Genomic DNA, 20711 nt, shown 5'->3' on the forward strand with positions numbered 1-20711 from the left:
CCCAGGGCTTTTACCTGCTTTAATAGGCTGTCTTATTCAGTCGGTACCAAAAATCTGTATTGTATGCTCTCTGAAATATGGTAATCATAGACAACACCACACACACACACACAAAAGGCTATTACTTTACTACCTTGACAGACATTTCTTTTTTAACCTTTAATGCCACATTGAGGTGGATGGAAGAATGCATGTGAGAATTATTTGAGGGAAATCAGGGAATGAAAATAAAATGTAAAATGCATTTATAAACTGCACACTTGAGATAAAATACTTATGTAATTTGGTATGTCTTACTTATCATTAGTGTATCTGGATAGACGCTGTGTTATCTGGGCTTTAATTCAGTGTAGGCAGGTGCTCATGAATCCATTACTGTGAACTGCAGACATGAATCCCAGGCCTGGTATTATTCTGTCATTATCATGTCCTCTATCAAGGAGCCCCGCACTGATGTCTGTCTGGAACACTACAAAGGTCCCGTTGCATGTCGGGTACAATAGTCCCTGAGCGCTGAGTGCGCATGCCCGACAGAAAACTCCATTATTTTTTTTTTGCTCGGAATCTGTAAGAAAAAAAACAGTGGGAAACTGTGAATTTTGGATTACATGGATCGTTATGGTTGTCGGAATACATCTGAAATCTAGACGGTTTAGCAGAGCAGAGACCAAAGCGACGGCTGGATAACTGTGCACCGGGAGCGGGACATCCTTCAGTCTTGTTGGGACACTCCAGAATCAAGTAAATTTCAGTCAGTTAGCTCTGCTAGCCTAGCTGGTAGCGTTAGCCCCGAGATCCCAGGCGCAGTAAAATGAAGCGTTATTGCCCTTTGTTTTTAAATCGGACTGGCAGACGTTGCATAAACGCTGAGAGCTGATTGATCGCGCGAACACGCGATCTGGATGATAGAATTGATTATTTTACGGTTATTTACTAAAGTATCGGTCGTTTCCAAAACATTCTCCGGCTAGTCCGTTAGCTAGCCAGCTAACTCTTGATTCTCCCGCGAGCCAGAAAAGCGAAGACTCCAAAACTTCGCCAACACAGAGAGCCTGACGCAGGGAAAGGTTGATAGGTCCTGCTAACATTAACGTTAGCTAACGGACGTAAATAAGTAAGTGCGATATTGTGATTGAATTCACAGAGTGTCTTTGGGAAGCAGTATTGTGTCTGGCTCGTTTCTTGTAACCGTAGCTAACACGCAAGAGTTTTGCATCGGAGTGTTTTGTACGCCTGACAGCTGTCACGACAACACAGTACAAAATAGGGTAGCTAGCTAGCTTAGCTGTTAGCTTAGCTGCTAGCCTGCCGTGCATCAGTCGTGTAGTTAGTGAGATATTGTTCCCTGGCTGCACGCTGCAAAGATGTCGACATAAGCTCAACTACGAATGCACTGACGATTTCATTTTAAGTTCTCTTCATGTTGCTAGCTTGTTAGCTTCTGTATTGCGTGCTGGAAAGTCAGCTGCTTATGTTGTAGCTAAACATCCAGCAAACCACGGGCCTATCCAAACACACCCTCCCACTTCAAAGTAGCCGCAGCTTGCTCTTGAGTTGTATTCTTTTTGAGAGAGCAATGCATCGGATGTAATCGTTTTTTGAAGTAGGCTTGGGTCATATCAGCTGCTGGAAATTATTTAGCACATGAGCTATTTAGCCTGGTTCTCCATGTCAGATTACATAATCCACCTCCACCTTTCTTTGCAGGCTCTCCATCTTCATCCAAGACCCTACTCTGATGTGATCTGAACAAATAAATCTGTCATCCTCTAAACTGTGGATCTGCCTCATAGCTGAGCAAAGTCCAGGTTTTGGGGCATCAGGTCAGGTTTTACTGGCAGTCTGTGTGCTTCTAACCCACCAGCATGTACAGTGGACAGTGGATACCCTAGCCAAAACGGATCCTGGCTTCTCAAAGATGACAAGGTAAGCTAACTGTGTTTCAGTTATTCTGTTGTCTCATTACTTTCCAATGACAATACACATATTGTCTTTTCTCGTGGCCACACCCAGTGGTGATGCATTTACATTAATTGTTATAGACAAAATTCTACAGAGGCTTGAGTTGTGGAGCACAGACATAAGGAAAGCAAATGTTGGGCACTTTGCCAGACCTTTCTGGGGACGTAGAAGACATCTGGAAAGTCAAGTCTCAGTAACTGTCATTAAAAAAGTGCAGTATATTTAATTAGAAGCCTTTTTAGCATGCAGTCTTCATGGTTTTGTTAAACCTAGGCTGATCTCATCATCCTGTCAGAGTTACATTTTCTAATTTGCAGTTGTGTAATCAGATGATGTGGTTAACACATTTAGCATGCAGGTTAGAACACTGATATCTTAGACTTCACTGCAGAGTTGTTTGTCATCCATTTTATGTATGCATGTGTTAACTTATTTAGTGACTGACAGTGAGACACAACAAGCTACATACAGTTTTAAAAGAAGTTCAACTGGGTTGGGAGCCTTTTTTGATATTGGGCTGTAAAAGTATGTATGAGTTTTGACCATTTTAAAGCTCTGGTAAAGTGTCATTTTAAGATTGACTGATGGCTATGAAATTAAAAATTATAAATGTAAAATTCAGTTTTGAATCGGGATGGGTGTGAGTACTCGAGTACTCAATTTGGACGTAAGTGTTTGTTCAACATAGAGAGTAATGGCTTTATTATATTTTTTGCTTTCTAAAAGAAAACATATATAATACCTATGAATGTAAATTGACCCTGTTTTATATCATAGCTATATACAGTGACGTAACTGCTGTCTATTGATATCTGCACAGATCCATTTAGCAAAAAATAATAGATCTGTGCAGCTGCAGACAACAGCCAGTGTTGTCAGCCAGACATTCGTAGATCGAACTTTACAGGCAGAATGGTGACCAGGCATACAAGTGTTTGGAAGTATGCAGACAAAATAGACCAAATGAATATGCAGTGCAAGCTTTGTAATCTTAAACGTGTGTATCATAGCTAATCTGTACAGTTGGTGGTGTGAGGGAAGAAGGCTTATCCTCACCCCAACCCACATTTTCGCCTGGGTGTACCATTAGATAAATGTTTTCTTTGCAAGTGCTCTACTAATTCAATGCAAGTACTTGTATATTGAAAGTACTTAAAATGCCCGTCCATAGTTTTGAATATTACCCATGTTGTAAGACTTCTTAAACCTGTGACATGAAAAATGAACACTTGAATCATTTTAGTTGATGACACTGACTTTTCAAATACAGAACAATGATATTCTGGCTAATAGAATATGTATTAAAGACAAACCTTTGGATCTTTAAATTCATTTTATGAGATTAAAGAGAAGATTTAGAATCACTTTGCTGCTTTTCCAAGGTGCTGGCAGGCCGCAGCTACAAAATGATGGGAGGCAGTGAGACTGTCAGTGGGGACAAGGATGGGGTCCACAACACTGCAATACACGTCCCCATCGGCTGGCAGAGGAGAGTGGAGGGCGGGCAGGTGATCTATGTCAGGTGGGTTGGTTCAGTTGAACAAAAAGCATATGCAGATGTGTTGCTGATGTTTATAATATTTGGACAGAGGATTTTAATTTGTATGGATGTAATTATGCACATGCATGAGTTTGTATGTTTGTGTGTCATTTACTCTGGAGAAATAAGAGTGCATTTGCCAACATTATTGGAGGGATACTATCTGCAAAGGAGACTTGTGGCTTCTGTGGTTTTGTTTTCGACATTTGCATAAAGATGCAGTGGGGTTTTTTTTCCAAATAAGATTTTCATTTGCCTTATTAACCTTGGCCAGCTCATGTCAGAAGAGTTCATTTAAATTTGATTTGAATACACGTTTTTCATTGAACAGTGGTTTGGATCTTGCTCAAAATTAAAGTGTGTAAAATCTGAAATTGCTTAGGATCACTGTGTATCAGAGGAATGTTCCCTCAAGAGTCATTTTCAAGACAATAGAATAGACAGAAGCTGAATAACATATAAACAATAATGAGCTTGATACTATAATGAAACAACCCCTTATTCCTGTGTGGGCTATAACCTGGATTTACGATAAGTTAAATCACTGTTGACTAGCAAGGCAAGTAACTGCAGTTTCTTCAAAAAGACATGAAGGCAAATGATAAGGCGACAGGAAGGTGATATAATAAGGCTGATTTTTCATCACCACAAATATCCTGTGGGCTGTACTGAATCCGTTCAGTGTTTACTTGTTTATTTCAGGGTTTTTTTACACTTCTTTTTTAGATTATTTTTTCATCTACATTTTTAATTTTTAAATTGTTTAAATTACCTGGGCTAAAATATGATTTCAGAGTTTCTCTAATACAGCAGATGGCTTTAAGTGCGTCACATTCTCAAATCTCAATGAAATTATGAATATGGAGAGCTTGAGGTCTCTTCTCTCTGCCGTACTTTAAACATATGTTTGTTCATATCTTTTTAGTTTGCTTTGGGTTTACTGATGTAACAGTTTGGGTCTGTCTTCTGTCTGTAGTCCCAGTGGCGCTGCCTTGTCCTCTCTGGACGAGGTCAAGACCTATCTGTTGACTGATGGCACCTGCAAATGTGGTCTTGAGTGTCCACTCATAATCCATAAGGTAAAGCCGGTCTATTTGTTTGTGTAGTGTCTGTCTGTGTATGTGTATGTGTAGTAAGAGTGGGCAATACAGACAAAATACAGTATACATTCAGTGCTTGACAGTGCGAGAGTTTCATTCACATTTGTGACTAAAAATAGGTGTGTGTGAACTGTTAAAAATATTTAGGGGTACATGTGCGCATAAAAAAATCGGCCGAAGCAGCCTATATTTTTGTCAATAAAAAAATATGATAATCTAACCGCAAATGCTGGAGGAACTCCAGCAGCCTTCCCTCTTCCCCGTGTGACACGGTTATGGGCGGTTTTTTGCCACCGTCGGCACAATGAATATAAGTCCCACTATCAGCAGCGTGGAAATAAGTCAAAGTGTGGAGGAGACGGACCAGGTTAAGCGGCGGACCTCCGGGGAAGCCTGCTCCGTTCTCCCTGCAGTTAGGGACTGTTCTCCACGGCCAGGCTGTCGTCTGGGTGGGAATAAGTCAAAGTGTGGTGGAGAAGAGGGACTGGGAAAAGCGGCGGACCTCCGAGGAAGCCTGCTCCGTTCTCCCTGCAGTTAGGGACCGTTCTCCATGGCCAGGCTGTCGTCTGGGTGGGAAGAAGTCAAAGTGTGGCGGAGAAGAGGGACTGGGAAAAGCGGTGGACCTCCGAGGAAGCCTGCTCCGTTCTCCCCGCAGTTAGGGACCGTTTGCCATGGTACCGCTGCTGGGCAGGGTGAAAATAAGTCCTGCAGAGTTTCAGAGGACCTGGACAATGTTTTAGGATAGTAATGACATTATATAAGATAAGCATATTGCAAAGATAATATATATAAGATAATAACATTAAAGACAAAATTAAATTGCAATACTTTTTCAAAACTTGATGATTTTACCTTTCTGTACATTTTGTATACAAATTCATTAAATTTTGCTTGTAAGTGTCTATTTGCATCATGTTTATTACGGAAAACACATTATTTGATCAATTTACATTGTGCCCCTAAAGTTCTTGTTCTTTAAGCTCTTTAAACTCACCTGACCTTCTCAGTGGGTTAGTTTCACTGGTTATTTTATATCAATACATGCTGCTTTTGAACAATATATGTTTATATTACTATTATGTAGAAAGCAAATCAAACATTGTGAACTTTAAGTGGCGTAGTACTTCCTTCCTGCACTATAAGGGTTTTGTTTTGAAGGACATGCAGGCATGTGACATCCCCCATGAATTAAATATCTTTGGCTCACTTTTTAATTGAAGTTCGTCCAACTGTGTGTATTCATGGCTTACCTTTTCCTTATTAAAATGTGAGTGCACATAGCCTGCGATAAGCAATGATCCTTGCGTGACTTTGCATATTATGAGTGTAAAATACCCCCACTGGTGCCCTTAACTGTCCTTAATGGTGTTCTGCAGGTTTTCAACTTCACTGTGGGAGTGAAGGTGGAGCAGCACAGCCAGCCATTAGGCAAAGCAGAGCAGGACATGACCAAACTCTGTAACCACCGCAGGAAAGTGGTAGCGATGGCTGCCCTGTGTCGGAGTATGCAGGCCTCACAGCTGCCCTTTGCCAACCTTCATCATCCAGGTAAATTTTGAAACAGTGAGACACACTACTGCTGTACATATATTATCAAACATGGTGAACAAATCATAAACAAATCTATTGAAATAGTTTTTTGAAATGTTCATTTTAATTTGATGTGGATGTAGTCTGTCTGTAAGGTGTCTCTACATTTTCCCCAGATCTTTATATATTGGGGTTGAGTGTCCTTTGTATGCAGTATTAACCTCATGTAAAGGGACTATGATCTCACAAGTCCCACAGGACCAAATGCAGATTTACCCTAATGTTACCCTAACGTGTGTGGGAGTGCTTTGCCAGTATCATCCCCATGGTGGTGTGAACTGGATATAAAATTTAATTAGTGAAAGTATGAGAGGCCATTATTATTGAGCCTAACCACGCATGTAAATACACTTTCCTCCAGTAAACGACACGCCTCCAAAACACAGAATCAGATGTTTCCATTTAGTTTCTCCCTCGCTCTCTTGTCCCCCATTTCCTTTCTCTTATTCTCTCTGAAGGCTTACACTTTACCATCTGGTTTGTGCCTGTTTATATGTGAATCAACATTAGTTATCAGAGAAACTGTGACATGATCCATGTTTAGTCACACTTTTATGGATTTATCTTGAAGCAGTACGAACTGAACAAGCTAAAATTGTCTTGTTTCCCTGTGGGAAGGGATAGACAGATTTTCAATAGAAAATGCTTTTGATGGTGTGTGTGTGATCAGAATCACCACAGGAGTGGGCGGGAGAGGGTTGGGGTATCTGTCAGAGCAGTCAGTGATGATCGGAAATCCTGTGGGAGCAGGTGGGTGTGGGATTGAAAGAAAGAAAGAAAAACGAGTGCTGGTCAGTGCTGCAGCTGTCAGCCACAAGGAATTGAAACCACTGTTATTTTAATACCAGTAATATACTTCCACATGGGGAACAGAAGACACTAAGCAAAAATCATAAGGTGTGGTTGGTGGAAAAAATCGTCCCATCATTATGATCATGTGGATTAGTCATTATCTCTTTTATTCTTTGCAAGTCTGTTTATATTTTGACAAAACTATTGTCAGCTCCCTTTTTAATTATTTGGTTGTTTTGTACTTTTACCCTCTGCTCTCTTCCTCGGATCCATGATAGTGCACATACAGAGGTGTGAAACCAAATGCATCATCCCTTTGGACATGAGTTATTGGAATGGGTTAAATCTCACTGTAGTACAAGATTTCTGCATCACACAGGCACACATTAAATGCCCAATTACAGAAGAGTCAAACAACCATTTACAAGATTATATGAACATATAAGGAACACAATGATATATTATCCAAAATACATGGGCTCCCGTAGAAGGGGTCATATTTTTGTGTTGCATTCTTTGACACCCACTCTGCTTCCAAGTAGTGTTGTCACTATACTGGAATTTCTAACTTCGATACGATACCTTGAAAAAATATTGTTTTTTGTTGCCACAGGAAGAAAATTGACATTGAGGACATACCATTTAAAATTAGATAAATAAAACACTGCTATGACCTGACAATGCTGACATTTGTTCTGAGTTAGTAGCAGAGAACAGCAGACTGACAGTAATAAACATTAACGAAAAGAGAGAACGAGAAAGCACAGCTGGTACCAGTGTATTGATACTGCAGAAAATGAGTACTTAAACCATTTCAGATATTCAGAATCAATATGTATTGATAAATTGATATTTTTGACAACACTACATCCAAGGACACATTGGATTTTCGAAATGTAATAGCTAATAGAAGGTGGCAGCTTCTTTTCATCATGTTTGGTGGTGTTTCCAAGGTAAAAGACCGAGCGTGGCCTCGAGATTACCTCAGGCATTAAAATCAAACATCAAAATGCTCCTACTGAGCACTTGGGGCAGAATTTTAATTCTCAGCTTTTTAATTTTGTAGACTGTATGCAAACCCTTTTATGAAAGCAGAGAAAGTACCTTCACCATTACCCACATTTCAATGCTGTCATATTGAACTAGCAGCATTTTATTCCATGCTTTTTGTGTGTGTGTGTGTGTCCACTTTCAGAGATGAGCAGTGGAGTGGACAGCCGTGATCCAAAGCGAGTAATCGTGGAACGGGAAGAGGAGGACCATGGCATTTACCATCCCAAACTCCATCCGGTCCCAGCTCGAGCCCACAGCAACCTGCACATGAATCCCTGTGCCAGCCCCAAGTCCTCCCACCACTTTATTTACCCTTACAATGGTTCCTCCCCTGTACTCCACACAGGCACAAACTCTCACCATCCCCTAGATGCTTTGAGAAGGCTTCACCATCCTCCTCCCCTTCCTGCCTCCTCCAGCTCTTCCTCCACTTCCTCATTCCCAGCTTACAGCACTGCCCAGAGGTCACCCCACACCCCCACACCTCAAGGTCGAAGAACACCCAAAACCCCAGAGACTCCGGGTTCTCCTCGGCTAGGGCCCCTTTCTTCCCCTCCTCCCTCTTCCCCTATAACCATGGGTGGAGGAGGAAGAGGAGCACAGACTCACTCTCATCATCCTCATGGTGTCATTGTGGGAGGCTCCCCCCTCTCGCCGTCTCCCTCCCGCTCTCCCTCTGTCCATAACATGAACTGTATGTCTCCTCACCAGCGGTCCCGCCACCCTTCAGCCTCTCCTTCCCCTCTCTCTGATCAGGGAGGAGGCTCAACAGCAGCAGCAGGAGGAGGAGGACTGATGGGAAGTAACTTGCCTCAGAGGAGGAAATCCACCTCTTCCTCTCCGCACTCCCCTCTCCCTGGTGGCTCCCCAAACCCCAGCCCACACTTCCCCAAGTACAAGCTGGAAGACATCTTGGAGCAGTTTAAGAACTCAGGCAACAGCAGCACTAATAACCACCACCTCCTAATACCTACTAACCCCTCCTTACTGACCAACCAAAGCAGTAGCAACCCTAATGCCCTCTCCGCGAAGCCCTCAAAGAGCACCATGAGTCCGATTCCTAGCGCAGGACCACCAGGTTTTGGGTTGAACTCCGCAGGGACTTCTAGTTTACCTCTGGGGCCATTTCTGAACCACCACCACAGTCATCAGGGCAAGTTGCCACACCCAGCTTCTTTCCCTGCAAGTAGCCTGCTCTCTGCGGCTGCCAAGGCTCAGCTGGCTAACCAGGGCCAGAGCTCAAAGGGGGCTAGCAACCCGGTGAACTTGCCCTCTTCTCTGGAGGTCTTGAAAGAGGCACAGCACCAACAGTCATCAAAGGTAACAAACAGCACTTTACATAACAGCCACCCTCCCTCCTCCAATGCTTCTACTAGGCCTCCCCATCCCTCCCTTGCAGCAGCCTCCTCCGTCCTTTTTCCTCCATCCCACTCTCTGGCCCAGTCCCTGGCTTCCTCTTTGCCCCACCTGCCCTCCACAGCAGAGCGCAATGTGTCACACAGGAAGAGGCAACGCCGATCTCCCACAGTGCTCAGCATGCTAAGAGACACCCAGCAGCTGGCTAATGGGCCGCAGAAGACCCCACCAGGAGACACTGGTTCTGCTACAGTTATCAACCTATCCTCCTCCTCCTCCTCCTCCTCCTCCTCCTCTTCCTTCCCCTCATCCTCGCACTCCTCCTCTACCTCAGCTGTGCAGAACCAGAATGCTGTCATGTTAGAAAACCACCATCATCTCCTCCCCGGGCAGACGCCAAGGCTCCCTGCTCCCCGACAGATGGCGCAACTCACCAGGCCTCCTAGACAAACCGAGACTCTGGATTTCACTACAGGCCTGACATCTACACCTCTTGGCTTGGATCCTCCAACCCAGCCTCTGTCTGCTCTGTTACACCTGCTCAGTGTGCAGAATGCGCAGGCCACAGCCTCAGCATCAGCATCTAACCAGCCAGGATCTGTGTCTGTTGAAGGAGGTGGACACACTAATAAACAGAGCCCCAGACGCTCACCCTCTTCTCCTGCCCCTCATTCTAATGTCAGGCACCCACAGACTCGGTCACCATGCCGAACCAGTAACACTAATCCTCTACCGTCTGTGCTACAGCCGCTTTCTCCTCCCCCCACATCCCCTCAGTTCAGATCAGTGCAGTCTCCAACACATCCTCGGTCTACTAAATCAAGTCCTTTGCATTCTCAGAGACACTCTCCCTCTAATACAGTGCTGCCCAACTCAAATTTAGCTTTACACAACAGCAGCAGCCCGTCTCAGCTTACGTTCCCGACTCCCTCAGACAAGCATCAACCAACTGAGAATCACATTCCTACAATAGACTCTGTTTCCCAGGCACCATTGCAGGAAGACTCACCACAGAGCACTGTGGCAACAGACATTGGTAGTAACAGCATATCTGCATCAGTGGACCTGAGTCATACTCAAGGTAGTGTTTCTATGGCGATATCCAGCTCCCCGAAGCCTCTTGATCTTAGCAACCATGTCCTGGCCCTTCTCGCAGCAACTTCCACCGCACCCCAGGGGGAGGGCAGCACCTCCGACCATGCCACTGATGTTGTGATGTCTTCCCAAGGAAATCCCACTGAAGGTGAAGATCTTTTTCAGTCTGAAGTGTGTTTTTAATCTTGAACATATAACCTTAACTTTCCAAAATGTATTGAAGTAAGGAGGGTTGTGGAGCAGTATACTTAAAATGTACCAATATAGACATCAAAAAGATGCTCTCACAAATTTTGCTCAATGATATGAACTTTGCATGTGGCCATGAGCTCTCCCTTTAAATCAGGCTTTATGAATGATTGCATCTGTTAGGATGGTCCAGGGGAAGGGTCACAGTTGTTTTCTGCACCCTTTATGGGATTTGCCCTAGATAAATATGAGTGTACATGTTCATTGATGTACCAGATTCAACCACCACAGTTAAATCCTGTGTAAAACACTGCATGCTGTTCAGCTCAAGCCCCCTTTTGTAAAATGTGTTTAGTGATTGATAAGTCATCCTGAACAGATGAGAATGATTCATGTCTTTCCCACAGGGCCAGAGGAGCCTAGAGGTGTGGACCCAAAAGACTCCATAGTGACTAAACCTCCAGCAGCCACCAGCCCTGGGCCGGCTATCTCCTCTCGTCTCGGGGATAATCACAGTCCTCACACCCCTTCGGCTTTGGGCGACTCAACCTCTCCCTTACCACTGGCAGAGGCCTTCCCCTTCATGAACCAAGAGCAGCTGCTTCAGCTGCTGTCATCCACAGGAGGTCTACCATCCCTCCTGGACCCTACAGTCCTGGCGTCATTGCCCTTAGGAGGGCTGTGGTTGGGAGGGCAACATGCACAGATTCCCCCTGCCAATGCTACACCACAACCACCACAGACTGTTGCAGAGCAGCAGCAATCGGAGCAGCAGCAGCAGCAGTTACTGATACAACAACAAGAGACACAGCAGCAAAACCAGGATCAGCAACAGAAACAACAACAGATAAACAATCCTTTGTTTCCCTTGTTGCCCTTGTTGAGTGGTGCCCAAGGGGAGCTGCCGCTGAACCTTTTGGGTCTGCTGAACCCCCTTCCACCCCCTGCCTCAACCACTACCCCAGGACAAGAAGCTGATTTAGGGCTAACAGAAAAACCTAGCCTCCAAGCTCTGCTTATGGCCTCCTTGTTGCTCGGGCAACAGCAGACGCCTTTGTTACCTCTGTCTGGGCTGGGTCAGTTGAGCCAGGTCAGCTTGGAAGTCCCTCTCCAGCAGCCACAGCAGATCCCCACCACATTAGAGGGCCTCACCTTGGATAAGACCTCTGGCCTTCTGGATCCATCAACTCTATCAGGCCCGGGGCTCCTGGAGGTCGCACAGAGCCTTCTCCCCGTTCCTCCAGGAGCTGAGGGCTCTCTCCAAGCCCTGCAGTCTCTGCTCTTTCCTGCCGCTCTTCCTCCTCCCCATGCAGCCTTCCTGCCCCTCAGCCCTGCCTTGCTCACTGCTGCCCTGAGCTCTGCCGAGCTCCACCCGCCTCCCCACACCCAATTAGCTCCTGCACAGCAAACCCAACATAACCAACCTCAGGTAGGCTCCCCTATCACCTGTAGCTGTTTCCTCTGAGCTCCTTCTGGTTTTCCTATAAAAATCTGTGAGCTCATTTCCTTAACTGCTCCATTGTTTCCCCCGCGTTAGTTTTTTACTTTCCACACAAAGTCATCAACTGTTTTCCTTTACTGCTAAAATATAGTCTTCCCTAAATTATTTTCAAACGAAGCTTTACTTAAACTACATGGTTTGTTTGGGTTGGTTACAACATGTCTATCTTAATGTATGTCAGGGATGGATGTATATGTTTTTGGAAACATTTTTAATTTTGAAAATGTGAAGAATTAGGCTGAGTCTTGTCTCTGTATTTCTGCAACCCCATTGCTACCTTTTTCCCTTTGATTTTCTATTTTATAATTTGTTTACTTGACACAATAACTAAACTCCTCTTTCCTCTACTGTACTTTCCTCTCCAGGTACCTACTGATGCTGGTGTTGACACCCTCATCCCCCTTTCTCTCCAAGGCAAGGACAACCCCATCCTCCAACAGTTACTGCCCACTTTGCTTAACTCTGCTGTATTAGGTGAGTTGGTGTCCACCCAGTGTAACACTTCTGTATAAAGATTATAAATAAATGAAATAAACCAGCAAAGCTTACTAACTGCTTTTAGTCTTAAAACTTAAAACATTGCAGCCATTCTACAGCAGTAAGCCATTTCATCAGTTCCTCTCTGAATTTGTCTTTGTAGGAGATCTTTCTGGCATCGCAGGCCTCCATAACATGTTGGGGATTGGAGCAGGTTCCATCCTCCTACCCCCAGTCCAGACCTCTGCTTTGGGCATGCCTCTACTGCAGGGTCCTGATGGAGCTATCAACTTGCTCAATAATATACAGGTAGGTAACTGGCATGTAGAGCAGTGGACAAAACATCCAGGTAGCAGCTTCTCATATTTAGGCTGAACTGACCTGTGCTTTCACTGGTTAAGCTTACAAACGTCACCAGTAGCAGGTCGTATCAGCTGTCAGTTATGAATGTTAATTCTGTAAGAAACTTGAAGACAAGCGTAAATCACGCTTCTGCTCTCTACAAGCTGGTGTCTAAACTCAGCCTATGATGTTTTGTGAGGGAACAAAGTCCACTCAGTAACCGCGAGTGAATTGAGTGGTTTTATAGGTCAAACAGCTCTAACAGAGTGTCACAGTTAGTTACATTCTCCCAGTTAAACTTTTATTACTGTTGTGTGAAATGATACCAACATATGAACGCGATAATTTTTAACCAGGACCTTCAGTACATGGATCAATTGAGCAGTCTTCAGCTGTTATTTAAATGTGACAGACATGTATTTAATCAACATGTAGGTTTTAAAAAAGCATTTACTGATATTATGTTATTCACGTTTTAATAGCGTTCTTTATACTTGTGTACAGCGCACTCAGAATATGCGTCTCAGTTGTGTGTTTTTTTCAGCAAAGCACGGCCTCTTGTCTATTCAGGTTTTTGGATATGAGCAAATATTGCAATACTGACATTTTCAAGAAGTTGGTTGAAGTAATGAAGGATAAAGGCTGCGTTCACACGGTCGAACACATTATAAAAATCCTGTTTTGATACAAAGAAGCAAAATGGCACAAGTGGTTCCAGCTGTTTAACTTCTCCATACTTTGACATGATAAACAACATGTTATGGCACGTTAATCAGAGCAAGGCTGCACGTAAACAGGAATATTGTGGAATATTCATTTCTCATTAACAATGCAAACTTCTTAGTAGAAATATTGTCTTCTTCACAATAAGGACAAAACTGTAATATTTGTGTATGTAAACATAGTCACTATTTGTTCCCTAACATTTTTGAGATCTTTGACTGTTATTGATTGGCTTAACTGTTTTTTTTTTTTTTTTTTTAATTTTTCTCCTCTAGCTAAACCTCGCACCACCCTCAGAAGGAGAGAAGCCAATGTCATTGCAGGAAACACAAAGTCCTGCCCCACAGGAAGACATTCCAGCCAGTCAGATGGCTCCCGAAGTGGTTCCCAGTCCTGTTCCTGCTCCACCCCCTGCCCAAGAACACACCCCACCCCCACAGCGAGTATCTGAGGGCAGGTCTGTTATTGATCCTTACACCTCTTTCATGGATACGATTTATACCTCCTTCCTTCAAGTCAGTGCTAAAGAACAGGAAGATAGGGCCCACTTGGGGCCATCTGATCCCACTTCACCCTTCTGTGCCTTACCGCCGGTTTCTTTCCCTGTGGAGCACCATACCCCATCCACCCCTGTCCCAACTCTTCCCCAGGCAAGTGCCCCAGTTTCCCTCAGCCCACGTCGGGCGTGTTCCCTCCGCAACCCAGACTTATCCCGACTCAGCTTGGAAGCAGCAGCCCATTCCCCAGCCCAGGGGACACCCAAACCCACCGAAGACGGGTCTACATCACCCTTACAAAGGAAACCGGTTATGGTAGAGGGACATACCCACCCAGAGCCTCCTCTGCCACCCATATACTTGGAGGAGGCTAAGACAGACTGTACTGGGCCAGCTACGGCTGTGTGCCCCTATGTGGAGGCAGGGGTGGATAGGCAGGGGCATCTTTCCCATGCAGGGTACCTCAGTCCCAGGGATGGATGCAGTGGGAGGCCCAGTGAGGAGACAGCTGGGACATTGCTGCACACGGAACAGGGAAGGGTGAGTGCCTGGGTCTCATGTTTGCTTTAAACTTATAGGCTTATGTGATATCATAAAGTGGGGTTGTGTAATCATCCTGCTGAGACACCAGAATTCAGGTTTTTCTGTATGGACCAAAGACTGTAAAAAAGAGGAAAGTAACATTGTGATTGAGTTATATGGCTTCATTTCTATGCCACTGATGCTCATAGATGATTTCATTTCTCATTTTACATCCCAAGGATCAAGCGGGAGCAGCGGGTGGAGCCAGAAGAGGAAGGAAAAGGAAACAAACGTAAGTTGTCTTGTTAATGGTGGATTTCTCAGACACGTGCTAGACAGGGAATCGCCTGGATAAATCAGTTTCCAGTGAAAATCAAAGTGGTTTCGTTTTCCAGTAGTGTTGCAGGATACACAGATACTAAAGACATATTTTAATGCCCTGCCATTAAAAACATTAGTGCCTATACTTTAAGAGTGACAATGTTTTGAGAAGAGCCGTATTTCCTATTAAGTCCTATGAGTTGCACTGATGTGCGACAGCGGCGCAGTGTGTGTGCAGCGCTTTGCAGAGCTTGCTGTTGCCCTGGCAAGTAAGCTTTCTGTTTGGGCAGGTGGAATGCTTTATGCAGTCTTCCGATAGTACAAGTGGAAAATAAATGTAATGTATGTAACGTTGTCTGAAAATAAACTGAGTACTCTATCAGCACTAGTCTCAAGACATGCTTTTTCTGATGTTCCTAAACCACAGTCCTTTCAGATCTATTGAGTATTAATGTGTTTCTTACTTTGTGTATCAGGCTACAGAATGTGTTGGAAGACTTCAGAGACGTGGATGCTACAGCACTAGAGGAAACCAAGGCTACGGTAAGACCCAGCTCATCATTACTGAGTGACAGATCAACTATTTAATCATGTTTAGTACCTCGCACTGGTATTATTGAACAGTCTTGGGTCAGGCTATTAACAAATTCTAAGCCATCTGTCTTACTTCAAAGCATAGCCTCTTTTCCCCCCAGTTGTTCATAAATATGCTTACTAGGTGAACTAGTAAGCTAACATTTGCACTATTAAAATGTATTTACCAATTAGCTGTATTACTATTCCAAATGTAAGGACATTCATATGAGCCAAAATGGATCTTTTTAACTTTTTGAGCAAGAGACTTAGACTCGTAAGTGCTAATATCGTAGGCAATTGGACTTGCTTGCATTTCTTGAAGCTGTCTCGCCTCTCATCCAAGAAGCTGCTGTAGTTCTAAATGACTGGTATGAAGTTGTAGGCTATAAACCCTGTGTGGGTGGGAACCCTTGCAGAGTCGTAGGTGTCACATGAGCTCATAGTTTCAGAGTCATTAAGGTCACAGTGTGAGTCGTTGACCCACCTGGCCACACTGTGAGTCGAGACAGAGACTTAGACATACCATCCATCTCAGAAACCACTGATGAAAGTGCAGAGGGTGATGCTAATACACCTAGCCACGATACAACTGCTGCTGACTTAGCAGCTACCAGCAAGCACAAACGAGAGAGGACCTAAGAATATTCAGAGAGTCATTTCAAGTGCAGCTCAAGTTTTATACAATATATGTAGAAAGGGGTCCCTGCTCAGTCTCTCTTTGAGCTTGGAGGTCCTTGGGCTGAGAAATGTTAGAGTCCTGCTTTAGTTTGTAATCACCTTAAACTAAGAATTGTTTTTGTTAAACTTAGAATGAGCCATTTATATGTACATATGTAGCGAGTCCTCTTTCATGGAGTCTGCCATGTTGTTCCACAGTAGCCTTTAACTGACAAACCATACACTGGCTCTAAATAGGGCCTTTTGCATCAGCCGTTGTAGTTCTCCTACACGCTTGGCACACTGGACCTTAAATTAGACAGTACATGTAAAAGCCCAACTAGGGACAAGTGTTGAAAATTAGCAATAGTCCTCAAGTGTCTGTGCAGCACATCAGCATCATGCTCTGTATTGAAACTATGTCACACTGCATTGTCCCTATCCAAGAAAATGAAATAAATTTAATTCAGTTAAAAAAAAAAAAAAGCAAAAAAAAAACAGCAAAGAAAGACACTGCATCTGTGTAGGTTTGAGGGGCAGTTATCTCTCTCTTACACTGAACTCTCAGGACCCTGTGAACGGTGGAAAACAAATACTAGATGTGGAGGGATTGCCGAAGAGAAAGCTTTTTGTTTCATGCTGGGAATGATTGTGCAGTTCTGACTGCAGTGATAAAGTAATTCCACCTCTCGGGGGACAAGACGGAGATGAAGCTGATGTGACTGTAATTTCTCTCTCTGTGTCTTGGTCCAGACAGCACTGCTGAAGCCTGAGAGGTCAGTCCGCGGCAGGAGGCGACGAGGCGCCAGGTCTCAGAGGCAGTGATTGGTGGCGTCGGAGCTGCAAGTCAGAGCTGTTCACCAATCAAAGGCGGCCAGACGCCTCTCTTTCCCCCTCCATCTCGCCACCATCTTCACCACTGTGTAGACCTTTCTTTTCTTTTCTTTTTTAATTCAGCTGCACTAATATTATGCCGTTGTCATGTCAACCATTGTTATGGCAACCACTATGAAAAAAAACACATAGGAGAGAGGTCTAGTTTGAAAAGTTAATTTATAAAAAGTGGGGGAAAAAATGTGGATACTTTTTCACTTAGGTCTTCTCTTAGGTTCACAACATAACATTGTGATCAGAGATCTGTTAATTATGGTTGGTGTTAGAATTGTATCAATGAGAAAACACAAAAAGACAAAAGTACTGTTTTCTTCTCATCAGTGTATAACTGTGAGTCAGGATAAAGCCCAACTACTTGAACGATGCTCTCTGTTGTTAGTGTGTCTGTACGTGTGTGGATGTGTTTGTCTTTCAATGTGTCTGAGTGTGTGTTGGACAACAGTGCTGTTGCTGAGCCCCTCACTGTCCGACCATTAGTGGAATTTATTTTCATTCTAGTAAACGAGACCCTGTCTGTTTGTCGTTGTTTGTCCGATAAAGGCTTCTTTGCAGAGACACAGTGGTTGTATTTCAAAGAAGTGTTTTGAAAGGTTCTCAGAAGGTCCTGGAAGAGAATATATAAGAAGGAGCAGACTTGAGTTGTTTTCTTTCACCGCATAAGATATCTTTAGTGTGGGACAAGCCAAGGAAATAATGTTCACCGTATCAGGTTTCATGAATCAGTTTACATCAGTCACTTGTCACACAGAAAATATCATGATTCCACATGTCCTGTGAGATATTCCTAAATGGTTTGTGCATCACTAATAATGTTATGAACTGAGAAAGCGTTAATTTAAAAAATGAAGTTCTTTTGTACAACTCTCTGAATCATGCTATAACGTGTCAGGATACCCGAAGAATTAAGTGAATCTGACAACATCCAGTTTTTGACATTTGCAAGCAAAGCATCATGTGTTGCATTCTGTTATGACATTTCACATGCTGTCGTTTGTCGCTGTGAAAAGTTAAATGTAGCCGTGGTGTGATGGAGACTATTTAATATCTGTTGACCTAACACCCGCCCAAACTTTCACCCCTCAGCCATGAGATAAATGTCTGGAAAATGTATTGGATTGTGAAACAGAATATTTGCAGGAATCCAAGAACAGTACAGTATGTCCTTTGATTGGTTGAACGAATGGCTGAAAACAAACGCAGGGAGCGATGACGTCTTCACGTGGATCTGTTGAGTCCGTGTGTCACTGTGGATTTGGAGTAATATCTTCCCTCTGTCTCCTCATATCACTGTTTGAGCTCTCCTCCACACACTGCCCTGCCCCAAGAGTACTGGCATCTCTTGCTGTATTTAAAAAAAAAAAAAAAAAAAAAAAAAAAGAATAAAGAAAAGTGAAAAAGAAAGCAGATTATGCAATTTCTACACTTGGAGATTTGTACATATGTACAGTTAATGTGTTTTATTTTGATTTTATATTGTTAGAGAAAGAGACAAGAGAGAAAACAATGAATTGTGAATTTTTCTGGGAATTGTAATTAAGTATTTTTCTCATTCTACCCCTTGCTTTCAATACTTATGTTTAAAAAGACGATTAAATTGTGGACTGTAGCTTTCTTTTTTATATGGGAGTCTTTTTTATTTAATATTAAACTATTTACAGAAAATGTACCCTGTGTTGATGTCTCTTCTGGAAGGATGTGCGAAAGTGATGCAGTATGTAGGTAGCTGAATTTGTCTTTAACACTCATCATATTGGTATTACATCCTAGAGCATGGATGTCTGATTAATTTTTAGATCAGGGGCCACATACAGCCCACTTTGATTGGACCAGTAAAACCTTCCTTTAGCAACAGGGCTCCACCAAGTGTTTCAGGATGGAAGTCTGATACAGATTATTTTGTACAGAAGCTGCTGATTCACAGTGTTTTGCACTATGTTCAATATCTTTAAATATTTCCCCAGAAGGTATTCATTGTTTTTTCAGACAGCTGTATTCTGGTCAGTCAGGGTGGGAAAGCCTGACTGACCAGCGTGAAACATCATTTCACATGATGTAGGCTACTCACTGTTAAACCTGCTCCTGAAACCTGGCAGCTCTTAGTGTATCAATATTAGCTGTGCAAAGTCATCTAGTGGGCTGGATTGGAGCCTTTAGTGGGCTGGTTCTGGTGCATGGTTTATATGATTGACACCCCTGTGAAGAATGATGTGGCAAAAATATCAAAGAAAAGTCTGATACCTGCACCCTGTACACATTAAAAATGTACTCCGAAGAAGTCCAGTGGAGAACAATACTGAGTATCGAATGTGGGTGTTCTATGGGTCCAGTGTGTTGGGTCCATGGATAGATTATGAGACAATGGGCAGGTATGGAGAATGCCCCACCACCTCTCCTACATAGGAGCAAAACACACAGACTAAGTAGTTGCTTAATTGTTGTCATGCATTTCTCTGTCGTTTTGTGACTCTTTGTAGTCATTTTATGTTTCTTTGAGGTCATTCTGAGTCTCCTCTTGGTCAATATGTGTCTCTTTGAGTGACATTTTGCAGGTCAAGGCTAGGGATGGCCCTGAACTTTGAGCCCCTGGGCCTGTGACAGGCAGACCCGTTCAGTAATCCATCCATGGTGCGGCTCAGTCTGTGTTGTCCTGGCAACAATAAAATTCAGGTGCAACTTCATGTTATTTTTTATGAAAACAAGTATGGATAATTAATGCATACTTAGGGGAAACCACAAATCCCAGTTTATTACCTCTGTGAAGGTGTGTTTTATCTGTTTATTTTTCTTTCATACATATCTTAAAATTATACAGATTTCACTTTAAAATTTGATTAAAATTAAGCCGTTAATTCATTTCTGATTAAAGTCATGGTTCCAGTTTGGATCTAGGATTTTTAGGATCTCCTATGAGGGTAAGAATGGGCATTCCAGTTTGAGCTGCTTCCTTAAATCAAAATATGGCAGAATAATCTATGATCTAAATCTATCTATAATCTGTAACTGTATATTTGTGTATTTTGATGCAGATGAATATTTAGAGTTGATTAAAATGTAATTCATAAGCTTTTGCAGCCTTGTATGTGCTAAATGGGTGCATTCTGAAACATATTTTTATCACTTGTATGACTCATCTGTTCAGTAACTAAGCAGTGTACGTATTTTTTAAAATTGGCATGGTAATATGTCTTCAGTTTTTGACATTGTGCTGCATCATCCCAGTCTGTGATGCTCCTTCAAGGTAAGGCCTAAACTCATCTTTTAATCAATAATCTCGACTGCCTTCCCATAATGATTTGTTATGCCTTCCAAGAAACACAGTCAGGCATCGGAGAGGGGCCAAAGTATGACTTTGATGATTAGTCACTGCATCATCGGGCCTGGCAGCAGCTTTACAGAGACTAATGAAGTTATCCTTCATGGCTCTGTGAGGATGTGACGCTGCGGCGTGGGGCTCTGGTTTCCGCCTGCCTGAGAGGATGCTGAGCTGATGATGCCGAGGCTGTGGGTACCACTTTAAAGAGACG

General features: G+C 43.2%; 1 protein-coding gene across 2 annotated transcripts; it reads left to right on the top strand.

Moving 5' to 3' along the window:
* The first annotated feature begins 527 nt into the window (after positions 1 to 527).
* On the top strand, positions 528 to 18576 carry LOC125891556 (methyl-CpG-binding domain protein 5-like). Of its 2 annotated transcripts, none has more exons than XM_049580925.1 (13): positions 528 to 741; positions 1708 to 1926; positions 3345 to 3484; positions 4479 to 4581; positions 5979 to 6150; positions 8180 to 10636; positions 11085 to 12106; positions 12544 to 12652; positions 12819 to 12964; positions 13996 to 14757; positions 14979 to 15031; positions 15537 to 15603; positions 17047 to 18576. In XM_049580925.1, the coding sequence occupies exons 3-13, from the start codon at positions 3369 to 3371 to the stop codon at positions 17116 to 17118; spliced, it is 5079 nt and encodes a 1692-aa protein (XP_049436882.1). In that variant the 5' UTR covers positions 528 to 741; positions 1708 to 1926; positions 3345 to 3368; the 3' UTR covers positions 17119 to 18576. The 2 variants fall into 2 exon arrangements, with proteins under 2 accessions (XP_049436882.1, XP_049436883.1); XM_049580926.1 differs by lacking the exon at positions 528 to 741 and adding an exon at positions 769 to 1114.
* The last annotated feature ends 2135 nt before the right edge of the window (positions 18577 to 20711 follow it).

This window comes from Epinephelus fuscoguttatus, linkage group LG7 (genome assembly GCF_011397635.1).
Source record: "Epinephelus fuscoguttatus linkage group LG7, E.fuscoguttatus.final_Chr_v1".
Taxonomy (NCBI): Eukaryota; Metazoa; Chordata; class Actinopteri; order Perciformes; family Serranidae; genus Epinephelus; species Epinephelus fuscoguttatus.

Coding starts and splice junctions, on each gene's coding strand:
- LOC125891556 (XM_049580925.1), top strand. CDS start 3,369: ATGATGGGAGGCAGTGAGACTGTCAGTGGGGACAAGGATGGGGTCCAC. Junction 6,151..8,179: donor TGCCAACCTTCATCATCCAG/GTAAATTTTGAA, acceptor GTCCACTTTCAG/AGATGAGCAGTGGAGTGGAC. Junction 14,758..14,978: donor TGCACACGGAACAGGGAAGG/GTGAGTGCCTGG, acceptor TTACATCCCAAG/GATCAAGCGGGAGCAGCGGG.